Source organism: Callorhinchus milii, unplaced genomic scaffold (assembly GCF_018977255.1).
Source record: "Callorhinchus milii isolate IMCB2004 unplaced genomic scaffold, IMCB_Cmil_1.0 Scaffold3, whole genome shotgun sequence".
NCBI classification, from domain to species: Eukaryota; Metazoa; Chordata; class Chondrichthyes; order Chimaeriformes; family Callorhinchidae; genus Callorhinchus; species Callorhinchus milii.
Genome location: NW_024704744.1, coordinates 68325034 through 68342999, shown reverse-complemented (window position 1 = coordinate 68342999; position 17966 = coordinate 68325034). Strand labels below are relative to the sequence as shown.

Below are 17966 nucleotides of genomic sequence, written 5' to 3'. Positions count from 1 at the left end.
ATTTAACAATGCAAAAAAAAACTCAAAACAATCTGCGAGCTATCCTAAAATTGTTTTAAAGGATGCTCGCTTTAAAACAAAGATGGAAAACAAAGACAAAGAAGTGACATGATGTAAATGAAAAATGTAAAGATTTAACTAAACAAGCCTTTAGATCCCAAAATATACAAAGCAGTGTCATGGTGAATTCTGGTCAATCAATGACCCAGTTGCATATTCCCCACCCGAGCTGATTTAATATTTTGTGAATGCGAACATTGAATAATAAGAATCCTTACATTCAATATATCACCTTATCACATCATTGAGACATCAAAATGCGCTTCACAGTTTATACTAATATATACTCCCTATACATATAAATATACTATGTGATTATTTATCATGGGCTCATTCAATAGGAGTGGGAGTGGTGGAAGAGGTCTGCATTGATTTGGAATTAAGAGAGAAAATGCAGGAGACAGCACTAGAAGAGGTAAGCTAACTGCCACAGATAAATACACTAAGTCCAGCATGTCTACTTAACTACATCTAGTGCACGATTGCTGCTGATTTGTTCCCTTATGCAGAGAAGGAAATTGGGATTAGACTTAATAGCGCTCGTTGGGAAGCTAGCACAAGCATTAGCTTGATGGGTGAAAAGCCTCCCTTCTGTGTTTTAATTTTTATGATTCAATAATTCTAGTCTGAACGGAATTGTATCTATAGGCCTGACTCGGAATCAATAGTTTTTGAGATTTTTAAAATTGCTCTGAAAAATAAACTACAGCTGATCTTTAAAAAGTAAGTGAAACACACTATAGAATCTGTTCTTAATCGTGAGAGCACGGCTATTGGAAAATACATATATACTTAAGGTGTATATTACACAATATTAGCATTAATATTAATGTTAGCATTACTTTGAAAAGTAGCAAGGTACACACATTTTGAAAAAAGTAGATACATTAACCCTCACTGGAGATATAACCCATTCATATAGATCTCTTGAAACTGTTTTGGTGATAGTGCTGCAGTGGTCTGTACCATCCATCACAATAGCTTTAATAGATATTTACAAAAGCATTTGCTGTGATGATGGACATATGTTATTTTAGTTTCATAAAGCATCCCTTTGATATTTAGGACTCCAACAGACACATGGTATTAGCATTTAAGAGATAGATGGAAAGTATGTGCTGGCTTACACTCTACTTTTAATTTCATCTTTGTTAGTGGAGTATTAGGTATTGAGGTCTGAGTATCAGATTCCAGGGGATATAGATAAATATTTTGGAAAGAACATTTAAGGATTCTGCCAATGACGTAGTGGATGAAGCCACTGAGGGGGTGTAATACTGAACCAACAGCTTGGAAAATCCCCAGATTTCATCTTGTGTGCATTGATCTCAGCCAGGGTAGCAATGGGGACACTACAAATTCTCTATGTGTCTAATGGGGAGAATGTCATGAAAAGGGTTATCTCTCCTGAGACACACTCAGACCTGGACAGAAAGACAGCTATGATGGATTCCACTATACAATATTATAATGGAAAACAAAATACTGTTCTTTCCTCAAAGAGTCACTTATTATGCTTTCTAATGTTGATATACAAGAAGCATTTAAATTCCACTGTGGACTCCCCCTATCCCCCAATAAAAGTACTGGTCAGGGTAGTGGTGAGAGATGGCAGCGATATCATGCAGATCTTGATGTCTTTTTTTGAAATCAAACTTGATTACAGCTACCATGAACGCACAAAAGCAGGCGTGCAGCATTCAGAGGTCTCAAAATACATATTGGGACGTTAATGGAATTGACCCAGCTAAAATATAAGCTAACCAGTCCAAAGCACTGCAAAGAGTCCTGGTGTTTGTTCAGCTTGAATCACCCAAACAATTAGGGCATTGATTTAAAATGTTATTGAATGTTAGGCAGAGAAATCCCATCAACCATGGACAGGCCTATCCTTCAAACCCCATCTAGAATACAGATGCGCTGGTCAATCAGTAAAGTGCCTTGGAGCACTATGAGAGTGCCTGGCTCAGATACAGGATCATCAAGTCCGTCACGACATCAGGAGCCCAACTAAATAATTTCAAAGCATGGCTGGCCTTCTGAGTGGAGTTGCTCTTTTTATGCCTTTAGAGAAGCCGGACACTGAGATTTGACTTGGTATTAACTTAGAGAATCTCTCTTAACCACCTGGCTCAAGCATCTTAGCTACTGAGATGGACTCAGACTGGCACAAGAGAGTAACATTCTATCACTGTGGGAGATTCCGGTACATAATGTTATAGTGAAATTAACTTTGCTGCCCTCAAGCATCATTTAACATTAGATATGCAGAAAGCATTCCCTTTTCCTTGGAGCCATACTAATGGAGGTTGGACATAAGAACATAAGAAATAGGAGCAGGAGTAGGCCACTCGGCCCCTCGAGCCTGCCCTTCCATTTAATAAGATCATGGCTGATCTTCTAACCTAATTCTATTTAGTGCCCAATCCGATATCCCTTAGTCCCTTTAGTTTTTAAAAATCTATTGATCTCAGTCTTGAATATGTTCAATGACTGAGCACCACAGCCTTCTGGGGTAGAGAATTCCATAAGTTCACTACCCTCTGAGTGGAGAAATGTTTTCTCAACTCAGTTCTAAAAGGCTGACCTTTAATCCTGAGACGACCCCTAGTTTTAGATTCTCCAACCAGGGGAAACAGTCTCACACTATCTACCCTGTCAAGACCCTTAAGAATCTGATAGGTTTCTATAAGATCACCTCTAATTCTTCTATGTTCTTCAGAGAATATAGGCCTAGTTTACTCAACCTCTCCTCGTAGGTCAACCCCTCACCCCAGGAAGCAACCTAGTGAACTACGTTGCATCCCCGCTATGGCGAATATATCCTTTCTTAGATAAGGAGACCAAAACTACACACAATATTCTAGGTGCGGTCTCACCAAGACTCTATACAATTGCAGCAAGGCTTCCCTACTCTTCTACTCTAACCCCTTTGCAATAAACACCAATATGCTATTAGCCTTTTAATTGCTTGCTGTACCTGCATATTAACTTTCTGTGATTAGTGTACAAGGACACCTAAATCCCTCTGAATACTAACACTATATGGTCTCTCTCCCTCTAGAAAATAATCTGCTTTTCTATTTTTTCTACCTAGGTGAATAACTTCACACTTCCCCACATTATACTCCATCTGCCACATTCTTGCCCACTCACTTAACCTGTCTATATCCCTTTGCATCCTCCTTGTGTCCTCCTCACAGCTTACTTTCCCACCTAGCTTTGTATCGTCCGCAAATTAGATATATTAAACTCTATTTCCTCATCTAAGTCATTGATGTAGACTGTATACAGTTGAGGCCCAAGCACTGATCCTTGCAGCACTCCTCTAGTCACACCCTGCCAATCTGAGAAGAACCTGTTCATCCCTACTCTCTGCCTGTTAACCACTCTTCGATCCATGCTAATATATTACCCTTAATTCCATGAGCCCTAATCTTATGTAACAACGTTTTATGTGGCACCTTGTCGAATGCCTTCTGAAAATCCAAATACACTATATCCACTGGTTCCCCCCATCTAACCTGCTAGTTTCATCTTCAAAAAAGATTTGTTAAACACCATTTCCCTTTCATAAAACCGTGTTGACTCTGCCTAATCATATTATGACTTTCTAAGTGCCCCACGACGACGTCCCTAATTATAGACTCTAGAATTTTCCCTACCACCGATGTCAGACTAATTAGTCAAGAGTTCCCCATTTTTTCTCTCCCACCCTTCTTAAATAGCGGTGTTACTTTTGAGATAGAGATAGTTGGAGCTAGTTATCCAGTCTAATCTTAATGTCATTTTCATCAAAACCAGTATCTGAAAGAGCAAAAAAATAACACCAGCTCAGATCAGGCCAGTCACACACACGTGCACATTTCTTTTTAAAACAGCCTTTTGTTTAGTGAATATTTTATGCTAAAGAATATTCATACACACACCATTTCCTGGATTCCTTTAAGGTCAATTCTGATTTTAAAATGTAATCTGATCTAAGTAATTACAGTAACACTACGTAGAAACAATAGCTAAATAAATCGCTATAAAAAGACAGTATTCCAGTGGGATTAACTAGAACTAATTTTGCCAAGCTAAAAAGTAGGTATGGATCAATCATAATTAAATTTCTTACATTTGACTTAGTGTTTTTCATGTCAAAAGGATGTTTCAAAGTGCTTTATTGGATTCTCCGTAATTCACCCATCTCCGACAATATTTCACCCCTAAAGCTGCCAAAATCCTTGTCCATGCCCTTGTCACCTCTCGGCTGGAATATTCTAATGCCCTCCTTGCCTGTCTCCCCTCTTCCACTATTCACAAAATCCAGCTCATTCAAAACTCTGCCATGAGTATTCTCACCCACACCAAATTGCGTACCCCGATTACCCCAGTCCTTGCCAAACTCCACTGGCTCCCTGTCACAAAGTGGATCGACTTCAAGATCCTCACTATAATGTTTCAATCCCCCATTCCTTGGCTCCCCCAATCTCTCTAACTTCCTCTCTCCCCACAATAATACCTGCTGTCTACACTCTACTGGATCCGGCCTCCTCCGTGTCCCCCGAATCCTCCGCTCGACCATCGTGGGCTGTGCCTTCAGCCGAAACTTTTGAAATCCCTCCCTCAATCCCTTCGCTCGCCCCCTCCTTCCCCATCGTCAGGTCGCGCCTGAATACCTTCATCTTCGATTGCGCCTACGGTCACCTTTCCCCTCCCCCTGGCTCGGCCTCGGACTCCACCATTATTAAGTGCTCTGAGACACCCCCAGGTGTGGAGGGCACTATATAAATGCAAGTTGTTGTTGTAATGCGTAGTGACTTTAATTTTGTAGGTTACAGATCCCATGGCACTGTTCAAATACAGAAGAGAGTTTTTTCCAGTTTCCTGGTCAACAATCCCCCAGATAGAATTGGTTATTCACTGCTGTATATAAATTGGCTTGTGCGTTCACTTACATAGTCACTACACTTTACAGTAAATGTTGTGAAGTGCTAAGATACATCCTTTTGACGTGAAATGCTCTATATCAAATGCAAGAATTATTGTTATGATGTGAACAAGCTTGAAATTTAAAATGGTTTAAAATTTGAGTTAATCAATCTGAAAATACTTACATTTTCAATAGCCTACTTTTAAACAGACATTCATTTATTGCAATAAACAAATGTGCACTATTATAATTTTGATGTAATTATTTTTCACGAACTCATACCTGCTCAATATTTTATTAGACTGTAAATTGCTGAGGTCAGCAATTCTACCTACTTCAGTCTGTAAGACCATATATGTCTTAAAATTTTAAATTGCGCAGAATTGTAAAGAAAAATTAAATTCAGTCTTAATTTCAAATCTAATTTTCTGCAGTTCTTAAAAAGAAGTCAGTTTCCAAATGAATCTGAGGATTTACCACAATTCTGCACAATCTTTAGTCTTAAAAAAGAATGGATTTAAAGCGTAAGATTAGATGGAATTTCAGTTCTGAACTGCTTTTGTTGTTCACATCCACCAGCTCTGAGCATAAAAAAGACTTAGTGGTTACTGAAAAATAGATCAAATGCCAGAGAAATACGCAGGTTCAATTCAAGAGTGATGTACGTTTACATCAACCAAAGACCTGTTGTGTATAACATCCCAAATCAGTTAACAAACATTGCCATACACACTGAGCAGGAAAATGAAAGCTTTAAAAATGGAGTCAATTAAATGCGACATTTGACATTTATCAAGACTAATTGTACCTTCGATGTTCCCTCAACTTCCCTGATGCCATTCTCAATGCTAACGCTCATTAAAATAGGACACAGGATTAGCATTCCTGCTTGCAGATTGTGGAATTCAATTGCTGGTTGATGACATACTGTCTCAGGCGCTGACAGCATCACCATCCAAGGTTTCACACTCCACCTTACTAAGTCAGTCCAGAACCTTGGCATCTTGTTTGTCCCTCAACTATCCTTTCTACCCCACATCTGTGCCATAACCCGCTCTGCCTTCACCCACCTCCGCAACATCACCCGGCTCCGCCACTGTCACACACCACAGGCCGCCAAAACCCTCATACACGCTTTCATAACATCCAGGCTTGACTATGTAAACTTCTTGCTTGTCGGCCTCCCCAACTCCTCCCTCCAGAACTCTGCATCCCGTGTCCTCCCACACCAGGCTCCTTGACCCTATCACCCCCATCCTCGCCCGACTCCACTGGCTTCCCATCACAGAAAGGGTACAGTTCAAGATCCTGGTCCTCACCTTCAAAGCCCTCCATGGTCTTGCTCCCCCCTACCTCTGCGACCTCCTAACCCCCTACCAACCTGGTCAATCCCTTCGCTCCGCAGGCTCTGGCCTGCTTCACGTCCCCCGCTTCGCTCGCCCCACCACTCTGCCCCCAGCCTCTGGAACTCCATCCTGCAGTCCCTCCTCCTCGCCCCCTCCCTTGCCTCCTTCAAGACCCATCTCAAGATCCTTCACTTTGACCGTGCCTTCAATCACCCTGCTTCCCCCCACTGCCTTCCACGCTCCCCAATCCCAACCACCAGCTCGAGTCTGAAACACTGACTGTCCAGCGCCTTGGGATGTCCTCCCAACTTGAAAGGCGCTATACACATGTAATTTTGTTGTTCTTCTTGTTTCTTACTCAGCAAAAAAAANCTCTCAAAAGCCATGGACCATTAGTTAAATCTGGAAGTCCAATCTTGTGAGAGGCCACATTCTAACTGTAAGGATGTTGTAGCAAACACAAAATAATTGGAACTGATGAGAAAATGTAGTTAGAGAAAAGGACAATACTAAAGACTGTTGGCAATGTGTAGTTTTAGCAATCAAAAAGGGTCAGTTTTAAAAATAATCAATTTAAAACAGTTGCAGTCAACGTGCGTTAGAATTATCTTCAACATCACTTCCATAAATCCCTAGTTAATGTTTCAAAATTAGAAGCAATTTGCTATGAGATCCTAACAAACAAATATATGTTTTTCAACCCAAGAGGCAATGTGATAGCAACATAGATACACATACTATTCTGAAACATAAATACTATTCTACAAATGCAACCAGTTAATCCTGCTAACCAAATAACCAAATTACCATACATTTGTCCACATGTGTGGGAACCCTTTGTCTAAATTGCTCACTAGAATCAGGGTGGGCGAGTATTTCTAAATGCTAAGGATTACTTGTGGGTCCTCAGCTGATAAAATACTTGTGCTGGGGGAATCTGAAGACGCAGTTTGTTTGTCCCTAAATCTATATGGAGATGGGGGAAAAGAACAAGAAAATAAATGAGAGGAGCGATTTCCTAGTTTGCAGCACATCAAGGATAGACAAAGCAAGTCTGCGATTTGTTTGTGGAAAAGTCTTCCTTTCAGCAAGTTTCGGGGCTGTCCATACCATTTTCCAGATTTTCACTGCTCTCATAGCAGCCTGAATCCCGTGGAGAGTGTCCATGCAGATCTCGACAGCACTGTTCGAAGAGGATCTCTTGAGAGCTGCCCTGAACAGCTCGCTCCACATCACTGTTACCTGTGGAAAGAAGACAAGGAAAGTCACTTGACTTGTGCAGTTTGTGCAATCTTTCCTCAGGAAGCTTATCAGGATGTCACAATAAATGACAATAATGTGTAAAACAGAGCATAATGAGAAAGTCTTAACAGACCACCACAAAAGCTTCATCCTTTCATTATTTTAAATACCTCAAACATTAGAAAGGCTTTATCTGTATTTGAGGACCCAACACTCCTTAACAGCATTTATACAGTGCCCTTCATGCGGGCAGCTTCTTGGAGCACTTAATCAATACTTTCCCACCCTCAGCACATCACAATGAACACAACACTGACTGCCGCTGTCAATCACTCTTCATTGCTTGCAAATAGAATCCAAACCTGAATTGCTTTAATCGTCATGTGCAAATTCTTTGCTAAACTATTCTAAGAATGTAACTGAAATAAGAGATAAAGTGATATGATGAACACCCAGCGAAACACCAATTATTTTTATATTGGATGATCTGAGTTATTCTTGCAAGCTTTAGCAAACAAGATTACTCTTACTGTCATAGTCCTGCAGAAGCTCCACTGCAGTCAGCAGTATGGCCCTGTGCCGTGGTTCCAGAATATTTAGTTCATCCAAATCCTCCTCCTCCAGGAGCTTGAAAGTGTCTAAGTCTTCATATCCATTCAACAGGAAAGTTGGTGTGTGCTCCTGTGATGGAACAAACAGGTTGGATATCAGTACTTTAAACAAAGAGCAACTGGCATTGAATTAGAAAAGTCTTAGTTTTAATAAATCGAAGAAAAAACAAATCAATTTTAATCTTAATTTTAGTTATCAAGTTTGAATATATTGTTATCAGGTTTGAAAGGTATTTAAATGTCATGTTAATGCCGTGTCATGTTAAAAATGACATTTCTTGAAAGCACATTTGTAAAAATTGCCTCACAACACAGTTGCTGCGAACACTGTGTTTTTAATGATAGCACGATGTATCATGCTTACTTAGAACAGACAACTGACAAGATTTGCTACATAGCTTGAATAATAGCACTACAGTACAGCGCCTTTACAACATGCTTTGTTACAACACTGGTTCATTTCCAATGCCAATAGGTGTGGAGCCCAATCACTGCGTGTGCACATAGGAAGTGATGTTGGCAGAGACCTGATGACTTCTGAAGATGGCTGACATGGAAGGAGTGTGCTGACCAGCTGTGCACATGTGCAGTGAGCCTGGAAACAGTAGCCTCATTGTAATGAAGGCTGAGATTTTACGAATCCCAATGACCACCTTAAATGAAGCTCCACTGTAATATTGTCTACCAAAAAGCCTAACGTAAATATTTCCCTACAAACAAAGCTACTATATGTAAAGGATAATGACAATAACTACTGTGAAGCACTTTGAGAAGCGTCAGCATAATTGCTGCTATACAACAATAAGTTCTTTCTTTACAAATACAACATGTTGTTGAGTTGAAACAGAAATAACCATCAGGCCATTATAGCCGGAGATTTTCATTATTTGGATCATGTCAAGTTCCCCCAAATATGGTGACAAATTAAATTCATCCTGTGGAAATTTATAATTTGTGTCTGCGTCATGCCATTGGCCTGTGTTTCATTCCATCTAGATTTCAGTCCAACTTTGGTTGATTTCCCAAACAAGAATTATTCCTAGTTAAACATTATGGATTTCTTCAAAGGCTTTGTGACAAAAAACAAATGATGGCAATCTCTTATCATCATGAGTAAACAGAGGTTGTTCACTGTCTGACCTGTTGGCAGAAGTTGGGTAAATGGCATGAAGAAACTTATGCCAACCTATTTCTTCACCCACAAAACATAGAGTAACTGCACTTTAAGAGTATATCCTGTGAGGCACTGTGAGACATCCTCCGGGCATGAAGGGTGCTGCATCAAATGTAAGGATTATTATTATTATTACATTTTATGTGCTAAATTCCCAGCTGTGCCAAGGCAGGCGGTGAGCCATGTTTCCAGTTTGTACCGATTCTCTGCCATCATTCATTCAAGTGATGGAGAAATGCTTAAAGGATTGTATTGTAACTTCTCAGAAACACAAATCAGTTGCCAGAAAATTTCAGCTGCTGACTATTCCAGTGCATCTGGTAGCTCCCTAATTCTCCTGTTTTAATTTTTTTTTCTACAGCATCTTTCGATAATGCTCTATCCATAAGAGAATCGTTACACATTGCTGTGGAATTGGATTTTGGAGAGTCTGGCTTTAAGGGTAAATAAAAGTTATAGTTCATAAATGAAACTGTCAAATACATGAAAAGATTGAGCCGAGAGACTAACCTGTAGGCTAATACGTTCCAGGAGCTCCTGCACAGTTTGGGCTTTCGGAGGCTTCTCCTTTCGCCTTCTCCTTGTGGGCCTCTTTGGTTTCACCTCTTCTTCATTCAAAATGTCCACATAGATAAATTTGAATGTCCCAACTTTGTTATTGAGGAGACCCATCCACGTGCCCATGGGAGGTTTACTGATTATTTCTATGATATCTCCTTTCTGTACAATGGGTTACATCGAAACATGTGAAAGTGGAAAGAGATGTGCAAAGGGAACATGTGTTAATCATTTGTGTTTATTTAAAAAAAAATTCAAAACAAAAGTTTCCAGTAATAGGCAAAGAAGATCCCCATTATGGGACTCCAAACTCATAGTCAAGGCTGAGACTTCAATACTTTGCTGGGGGATGATGCCGTCCTTCAGTGAAGATGGTAAACCAACATCCCGCCTACCTGTTCAGGTGATGTTAAAGATTCCATGGCACTATTCAAAAGAGAAGTGGGTTTCTCCTGGTGTCCAGGCCAACAATCGCCCAAATAAAACTAGTCACTCACTCCATGGCTGTTAGTGGGCATTGCTGCGTGTTCGCCCCATAAAATATACACAGCCTCAGCATTTTCCACTAATCCTGTGAAGTGCTTTGAGACACTTTGCCAATGTGATAAAGAGCTATATCAAATGCAATGATGACTATTATTATTATGTTGCTTAATAATTAATGGAGTAATGCAAGTGTAGAGCAAGTGTAATTTCAGACTTACCTTGAGTTTGAGTGAATCTGAATCATAGGGGCTGGGAATGAAATCAGTGTGAACCCGAGCCCGGCCACAAAGCGGCCCCCGATAGGGAGATTCTTCATCCTCTCCATCTTCAGATTTGACGCTTTCTCGGTTACTGGCTGATGAATCTGTGGTACTGACTGTCTGACCACCTGGGAGAGACAAAGGGTAGAAACAGTCATGAGGATGGCCTGAAGTGTTCCAAGCCCATGATCAACAAGAAAAATGGCAAGAAAAAATAACCGAAGTCTGTACATATAATTCATGCCAAATGGCCATTTCTTTGGAAGATTACAGTTTGCTTGTTACGCCAAAAAGTGCTGCAGGAACAGTTTGTGTTTATTTAAATAAATGCTGTAAGAATTTGAGGCACTATCCTGGCTGTCCCTCTGGAATTATATCTCCATTTTTAATCATTTGTGAAACGTGGAGTAGAGAACGATTGGTCATTACAGCAACTGAAAGCTCTGAAATGGATTTCATGGTTAATTACTGTTTGCTGCAATATGATGCAGGTTCACAAGATATCCGATCAGTTTGGATAACGCCCTTTGGTCCATTTGAATTCATCCCTTCAGAATCTACTAATCCAGACAGTTAATGGATACAAGGAACAGGAGGGATCCGAGTCGACGCCAGAAACACCTCATTTAATCCCCCCATTGTGACCTAGCTTCCCTTTCTTCCTTCAGTCAGTTTTATATCCCTATTTTGCCCTTGATACCCAGTGATATCAGTTTGTAAATCAGTCTCATATAGTGCCTCGACTTTTGTAAGTCTAAATACACTAAAGGTACCAGATCTCTTCTGTGTTCACACACCTCTGGAGAGCAAATTAGACTCGTCCACTTTGATTATAATAATAATAATCTTTGCATTTGATATTGGGCCTTGTCATGTTCTAGACGTCTCAAAGTGCTTCACAGAATATACTGTAAAGTGAACTGACTGTATATTTGTGGGCGAAATCTCAAAGCATTTTTCAGGAAATTGTTGTTATGTGTATTAGCTGTTTAATTGCAGGCAATTGCAATAGTCAATTTCCACACAGCAAGGTTCCACAAGCTGTGGTGAAGTGAATGACCAATGAATCTAGAGGATTGTTGGCCAGGACAACGGGAGAAACTCTCTTTTCTTTTTAAATAGTGTGATAGGATTGTTAACGCTACCTGAACAGGCACCCAAGAATGATACCTCCAACAATGCAGTGCACCCCCAGAACTGCACTGAAGAATCAGTCTAGATTATGAGAACAAAGTCCTGGAATGTGGCTTAAACCTAAATCCTATTGACTCAGAGTCAAAAGTGCTGCTGGATGAATTGTTTACACCTATTATCTTCTGAATGGAATATGTTTACCACAATTTTGTCTCCTATAAATTTTACAGTTTAATTTTCGTTCAACTGGAATGCCATTTAATACTGTACAACAGTTTTCACTCTCCCCCACCTGTGTTTGAGAAGGATATCGCTGATATATTTTCAACAGTCTATATTGGAGATTTAAATATGTTTTGTGTGATTGAAATGAAATGAGGCACTTACTCATTGAACTCTGGCCACTCAAGGAACTTCGCAGACTTTCTACTGAACTGCCGCCAGTCAGCTTGGGCTTGTCTAGCTGAATGGAGGCATCATTTGAAACTTGAGGAGAGCCCAGCACTCCATCAGAAGGAGAATCCTGGAAAGAAAGGTGAATCCAATGACATTAGCTGGGAAGAAATCCATTTCATATTATGTACAATGAGGTCAACTTGCACAAATACACTGTGAATCTGCTGCCTCATACAGAGTTAATCCCTTTGGTACATTACTGCACTATATACTGTATCTAAATTATAGTAGTAATGATCTGACTACATTGCATTATTCTTGTCAAGATATTTTATATCAGGAATTATTAACTGACTGCATACAAATCAAAATCATTTTGAGCCAGCGTTACATTTTCACATTTTTCTCCTTCAGTATTCTCCTTTCCTTCCACTTAAACTCTTACTGGAGCACAGTTCTACAGGTACAAATGGCCTCTGGATCTGTATCTAAATGGCCATTCTTTGAGAATGAGCCAATTTAAGTTTATCTAGTAACAAATGTAATATGACAAGTAATGGGAAATAATTCATTCACACACTAGCATCTCAATTGACCCATTTGACCTACCTGATACATGGAAAGTGCTAAGGTAATGAGGTGGTTCACAAGAGAGCGTGATAACAAGTCCAGTAACAAATCCTTCTATGACTTCTTTCTACATCTATGGAAGAGTATCTGGCTTGCACTTGGCACTTTTCTGTTTCTCTGCAGAGGCACAGCCATGGCTGGGAATTCAGTCATTCAGCTTTAAGCGCTTTTTGATGTCCCAATGTGAAAGACGGTATATAAATGTAAATTATATGGTAGTCCAACTAGTGACTATCTTCCTTAGTGGGGGGGGAGATAAGTAGGCTCTCCTCAGGAGCAGAACGGGCTCCAATGTGACCTGCCTGGCAATGGAATGTCGGAATTGAGCCAGCCCTCTGTGGCGGTCTCGGTAGTGAGGTATTCCAGGGCTCTGTTGATGATCAGCACTACCAGCCTGGCTCATCGGTAGGACTTGGAAGGGCAGACCAGTCACTGGTGGCAGGGAGTCATCCCACTCAGCTCCTGTTGACCCAAAGCCCTAAACGGTAGGGTGGTCCGAGCTGCACAACCAGTGGGAAAACTTGCCAGACAGCAATATCCATGGCAAGCTATGGGGTTTTAGCTGGTTCCCCTTGCCAACCTGCGCCTAATACTTTCTGGGATTAGGTAAGCACGATGTGACCCTCCATGGAGAGTGTGCATATTCCATTCTAACAATCTTATCTCTGGGATTTCCATGTGTAGGTGGGATACATGGAAATCTCAGCTTGGTTTGGATACTTTTACGCATGGTGATGGGTTTCCACATATGTCAGACAAATGGATGACCTGTTTGCCTACAACAACAGTCACAAACACTTTTGGATGTTGCAATCTGCTAAGGTGCTATAATAATACAAGTTCTTTCCATTTACCTGCTCAGGTGTAGTGCTGTTGTATTTCTTTGTCATTCTCCGCCTCATAGTTTCCTTTACTGACTTGACCTTTTTGCTCAGTGATTTTCGTGAACCAGTGGGAGATTTAACTGCCTCTGCTCTGTGACCACCATCTCCTTCTTTACAAAGACACTGGAAGAATAGAATGGAATGGTTTTACTTCATTTGTGCAAGTTCATGAAACCTATCACATCCAACCTATCAGTAACAACAGTAAACCAAGAGAACGTGGTGGAAATGCCACATTTTGTTTTTCAGAAGGCATTTCATAGGGTCTCTCAGAAAAGACATTGGTCTCAAAAAGTCACCAATGAAGGAGCAAATTAGGCAGAAAATTGTTTTTTTATATAGAAAGCAGTGAATAGTTCAAAACTCATAACAGAGGTGACCCCTGGAGTTTTTGAACATATATTGTGCATAACATTTACAATACAATGAGCATTTAAGATTAATACGTGCAAAGCGACATGGATTGACAAAAACAGCAAGACATAACGTAACCAATGTTTTTGTGGCGAGAATGTAAGAGGACGAGCTGGAGAAAGAAACTGTGGTTAGAAAGAGAAAAATGGACAAATGGTTACAAATGTACAAGAAACTGGATGGATTGTGTGCACAAAGTTACAGTCTGTAAATAGAGATTATGTTACAAACAGGAAAGGACCTATTATTTGAAAAAGACGGCACCCTAAATTAGTTTCCTTTGCCCTAAAATTAGTGAGATTAGTGAGGCATTTCCTATTTCTGTTAAAACCATGCCAACTGCTCATGATTATTATGCTGTTTAGATGAACATCGATATCTGGCCCATCATCCCACTGGTCATTAAAAGATCTAGGTGTTACCGGACTCTATGCCAAAATGGATATTACTGATAGTTTGATAAAACAACCAAAAGCAATGGTTGTTCAGAAGCCTCTGTGTTTAAGTTGGAGTGTCAATGGGTCAACATCTGTCTTATACAATTGATAAATCCATGATCTGTTGCTGAAGGCTCTGTTTTGTTCAATGCACCTCAGCAAGGTCACGAAGAAGGATCTGCGAACAAGTAGCAGGCCTTCTCGCTGCACAGCAGCACCATGTGATTCTACAGGGAGACCAAAACGTTGCAATATCATTACAATGTCCAATAAGTCTTATGCACTGAACACTGTCTTTGAAGAAATAAAGTAATTATTATTAAAATTAATGGTATCACAACTTTTTGGTCACCTTGTAGTTCACATGTGGCACATCTGTAGAGGCTATTGTTGTTTCGCCTTGAGAAATAGTTCATTGCCTTTTGCACCTTACTACCATTCTCTGTTAGAATAAATGTAACCTCAGGGATGGATGTAGTAGAGCTGAGTGAAAAAAACTCCTCTGTGGATACATGAAGGACACTGCTCCATTTATGACTTTGTATTAAATATGCACTGACAATTCAGAAATACAACAAACTTAGAAAAGCACAGAGTAATCTCTGCAATTCAGATATATATGTACTCCAACACAGAACTTTACTGATGCAAGGTGACGTCAACGTCAACCTGTCTCTCTCCCCCCATTTACCTAAAGCAACAGTGGCCAACCCATGGCCTGCAGGCTGAAATTGGTCCATGGAGCTGTCACAAAGTGGCCTGCCAAACAATAGTTGGCCAACACTGATCTACAACAACAGCAATAAAGTTACATTTGTAGAGTGCCTTTCACTTCGGGAGGACGTCCCAAGGCACTGGGCAGTCAGGGGTCAGGACCCGAGCATGGGAGAGGGGTGGTGTAGGGGTGAGGGAAGGCAGAGAGGTGGGAGGGCGACTGAAGGCACAATCGAAGAGGAGGGTCTTGAGACCGGCCTTGAAGGAGGCAAGGGAGGAAGCGAGGTGAAGGGACTGTGGTATGGAGTTCCAGAGTGTGGGGGCAGAGAGGCTGAAAGCCTGGCCACCGATGGTAGGGGGGGTCGGGCGGGAGACATGGAGCAGACCGGAGCCCGCTGAACGGAGGGAACCTGACAGATGAAATTTCCCGATTGCTGGCTAGACTTCTGCAGTGTGCTCTTATTAAAATAATCCTTACAATTTATTATATTTATAATGTAATTTCTTTAATACAAGCCCAAGAGAATTTCTTCTCCCCTGAAATCACATGATACAGAAAGTCCAAAAGTTCGAAGTTGCCCACACAATGGCATGGGAGGGCATTGGCATGACTGACTCCCTCCAGCATAGTTGCTGCAGTAAATATCACACTGACTGCAAATTTGACCCCAGTATGCTAAAGCCATCAATTCATTTAATGTTAGTTCAAAGTAACAACAACTTAATTTATATAGCTTCACACTGGGTAGCGTCCCGGAACACTATGTACAATATGTTATGCTAAGCCCTAAAAACAAAAAAAATCTCTTTGGGTATTAAAAGTTTAGAGTGTCCCTGTTGTAAAGAGTTAGTGAAAAATACCATTATTTTTAGTGATCAGTGTACATTGGACTCCATTATTTTAACACTGCCTTAGTCATTGGTACATTATGGGGCAGTGCAGTCAACTTCTAAAAAAGAATCACTGATGAAGTGAGTAACATAGCAAGCAACATATGGGTGACTGACACGATTTAAAGGGTCTAAACATATTCATTGCATATAGTAGTAGTTACATTTTGGTGTAGTTAATTAAAGCGCTCTGGGAATCCACCTGACATGGAGGGCGCTATGTTGTTGTTGTAGTAAGGTACCCAAGCATGAACCACTGGAACCATAGAAAGGTACAGGCATCGATCGACAAAGTTGAAAATGATAGTGATTTGGGATCAATTTCTCATCAGTTACTCTATATATCCAGTCTTCGTGAAGCTGTACCGACAAGACAATTCAATGAGTGGGTTGAAGCTCAAGAGCATGCAGTTTGATCACAAATTGTATAGAGACAGCAATTTAACCCCCAAAAAGTGTTTTTAACATTGAAAAATGCTTATGTACAGTGAGCTGTAGATAAACATTTGACAATAAAATAGATGATATGCAAATAGAGACATGCAAAAGGTTAGAGATGAAACATTTAAGAATAACATTTAGACTACAAGCGTGATGCAGGAGAAATAAGGCTGGTTTCTGACTGGATTTGAGTTGGTCATGTCATTTTTCACGTAAGAGAGAGATGGATTATATATAGCAAATCAAAGATATGTTCTTGATTGGTGTCAGGCCCTAGAATAAAAAAATACTGCCTGGTTCTAGTATTGCTATATTTATCATGTAAATATAGACACAATAGGGTAAAAAAAAGTCATAAATACAATAGGATCATATTTTTGACTTGCATGTCATTTATCACATTGAATGTGCCAGAGGAAAATACGATGGTAAAGTCTGAAAAGCCAGTTCTAAGTCAATGCAATACCAACTTGCTGTTGCAACCTTCGATTGCTGGTTATTGGGATACTGGCCTCTTGAGCTTTTGTTTACCAAAAAGATAACATCCCATTCATCAGTAGTGGCAGACTGCAATCTGTCTGCTGATGCTGATCACACTTCCCATACTTCACCAGAATGAATGGCACAGGGGGGGCCTGCTCCAGCACACTTGATGTAATAAATATCATCCTGACTGCAAATTTTACCCCAATAGGCTAAAATGGCCACTTCATTTTATGTGGGATCAAATGACAACTCGATATACAGTAATTTAAAGTAAGCCTTAAAGACAGCAATCTTTTTTTCTCTCAGTCTTTAAAAGTATAAAGTCTCCGTGTTGTAAACACTTAGTGGAATATACTCCTAGTACTAATGCTCAGAGCATATTGGACTCCATTATCTTGACACTGACCCTGCCTTACTTATTGATACATTCTATTTCTGGCGGGTAATGCATGGTATTCTGGAGCAATAGTTTGAAATACTTACGGTTTTATCTGGACCAGCACTTCCGTTGTGAGGAATCCGACCGGGCAGTTCAAACCCTCCAAAGCTACATGTTCTCTGAGCAGAGTATATAAAAGCAATTCAAATTTTAATTTTAATTGTATTTTTTTAATTCACAATTCTAAATCACATTGAACGTTTACAAATGCGAACTGAGAAACAAAAATAACACCAGTGTGATGAATGTTTCATTGAAAATATAGATGCAAAAATGGTTGTAATCCTTCATTTGGTTTTTGGCAAGGGCCAAAGGGCCACTGCTGCCTGTATACTTCTTTATCATTCAATAGATTCACTGAAGAAGATTTACTGTTATTTTCCAATATAGTACACTGGATATAGTATTGACACAGGCAGGTCTGTGTTTGAAGGGATTAACACAT

At 40.2% G+C, this 17966-nt stretch overlaps 1 protein-coding gene across 1 annotated transcript in view; it reads right to left on the bottom strand.

Annotated features, from left to right (window-relative positions):
- Window positions 1-17966, bottom strand: part of sash1a (SAM and SH3 domain containing 1a) — a 370653-nt gene that overhangs the window by 14447 nt on the left and 338240 nt on the right. Inside the window, exons 11-17 of the mRNA XM_042333542.1 lie at window positions 17566-17640; window positions 13670-13822; window positions 12177-12312; window positions 10614-10783; window positions 9862-10071; window positions 8097-8247; window positions 7435-7566 (exon numbers count right to left, since the gene is read on the bottom strand). Of these exons, the coding sequence (XP_042189476.1) occupies window positions 7435-7566; window positions 8097-8247; window positions 9862-10071; window positions 10614-10783; window positions 12177-12312; window positions 13670-13822; window positions 17566-17640 (1027 nt within the window). The remainder of the gene's footprint in view (window positions 1-7434; window positions 7567-8096; window positions 8248-9861; window positions 10072-10613; window positions 10784-12176; window positions 12313-13669; window positions 13823-17565; window positions 17641-17966) is intronic.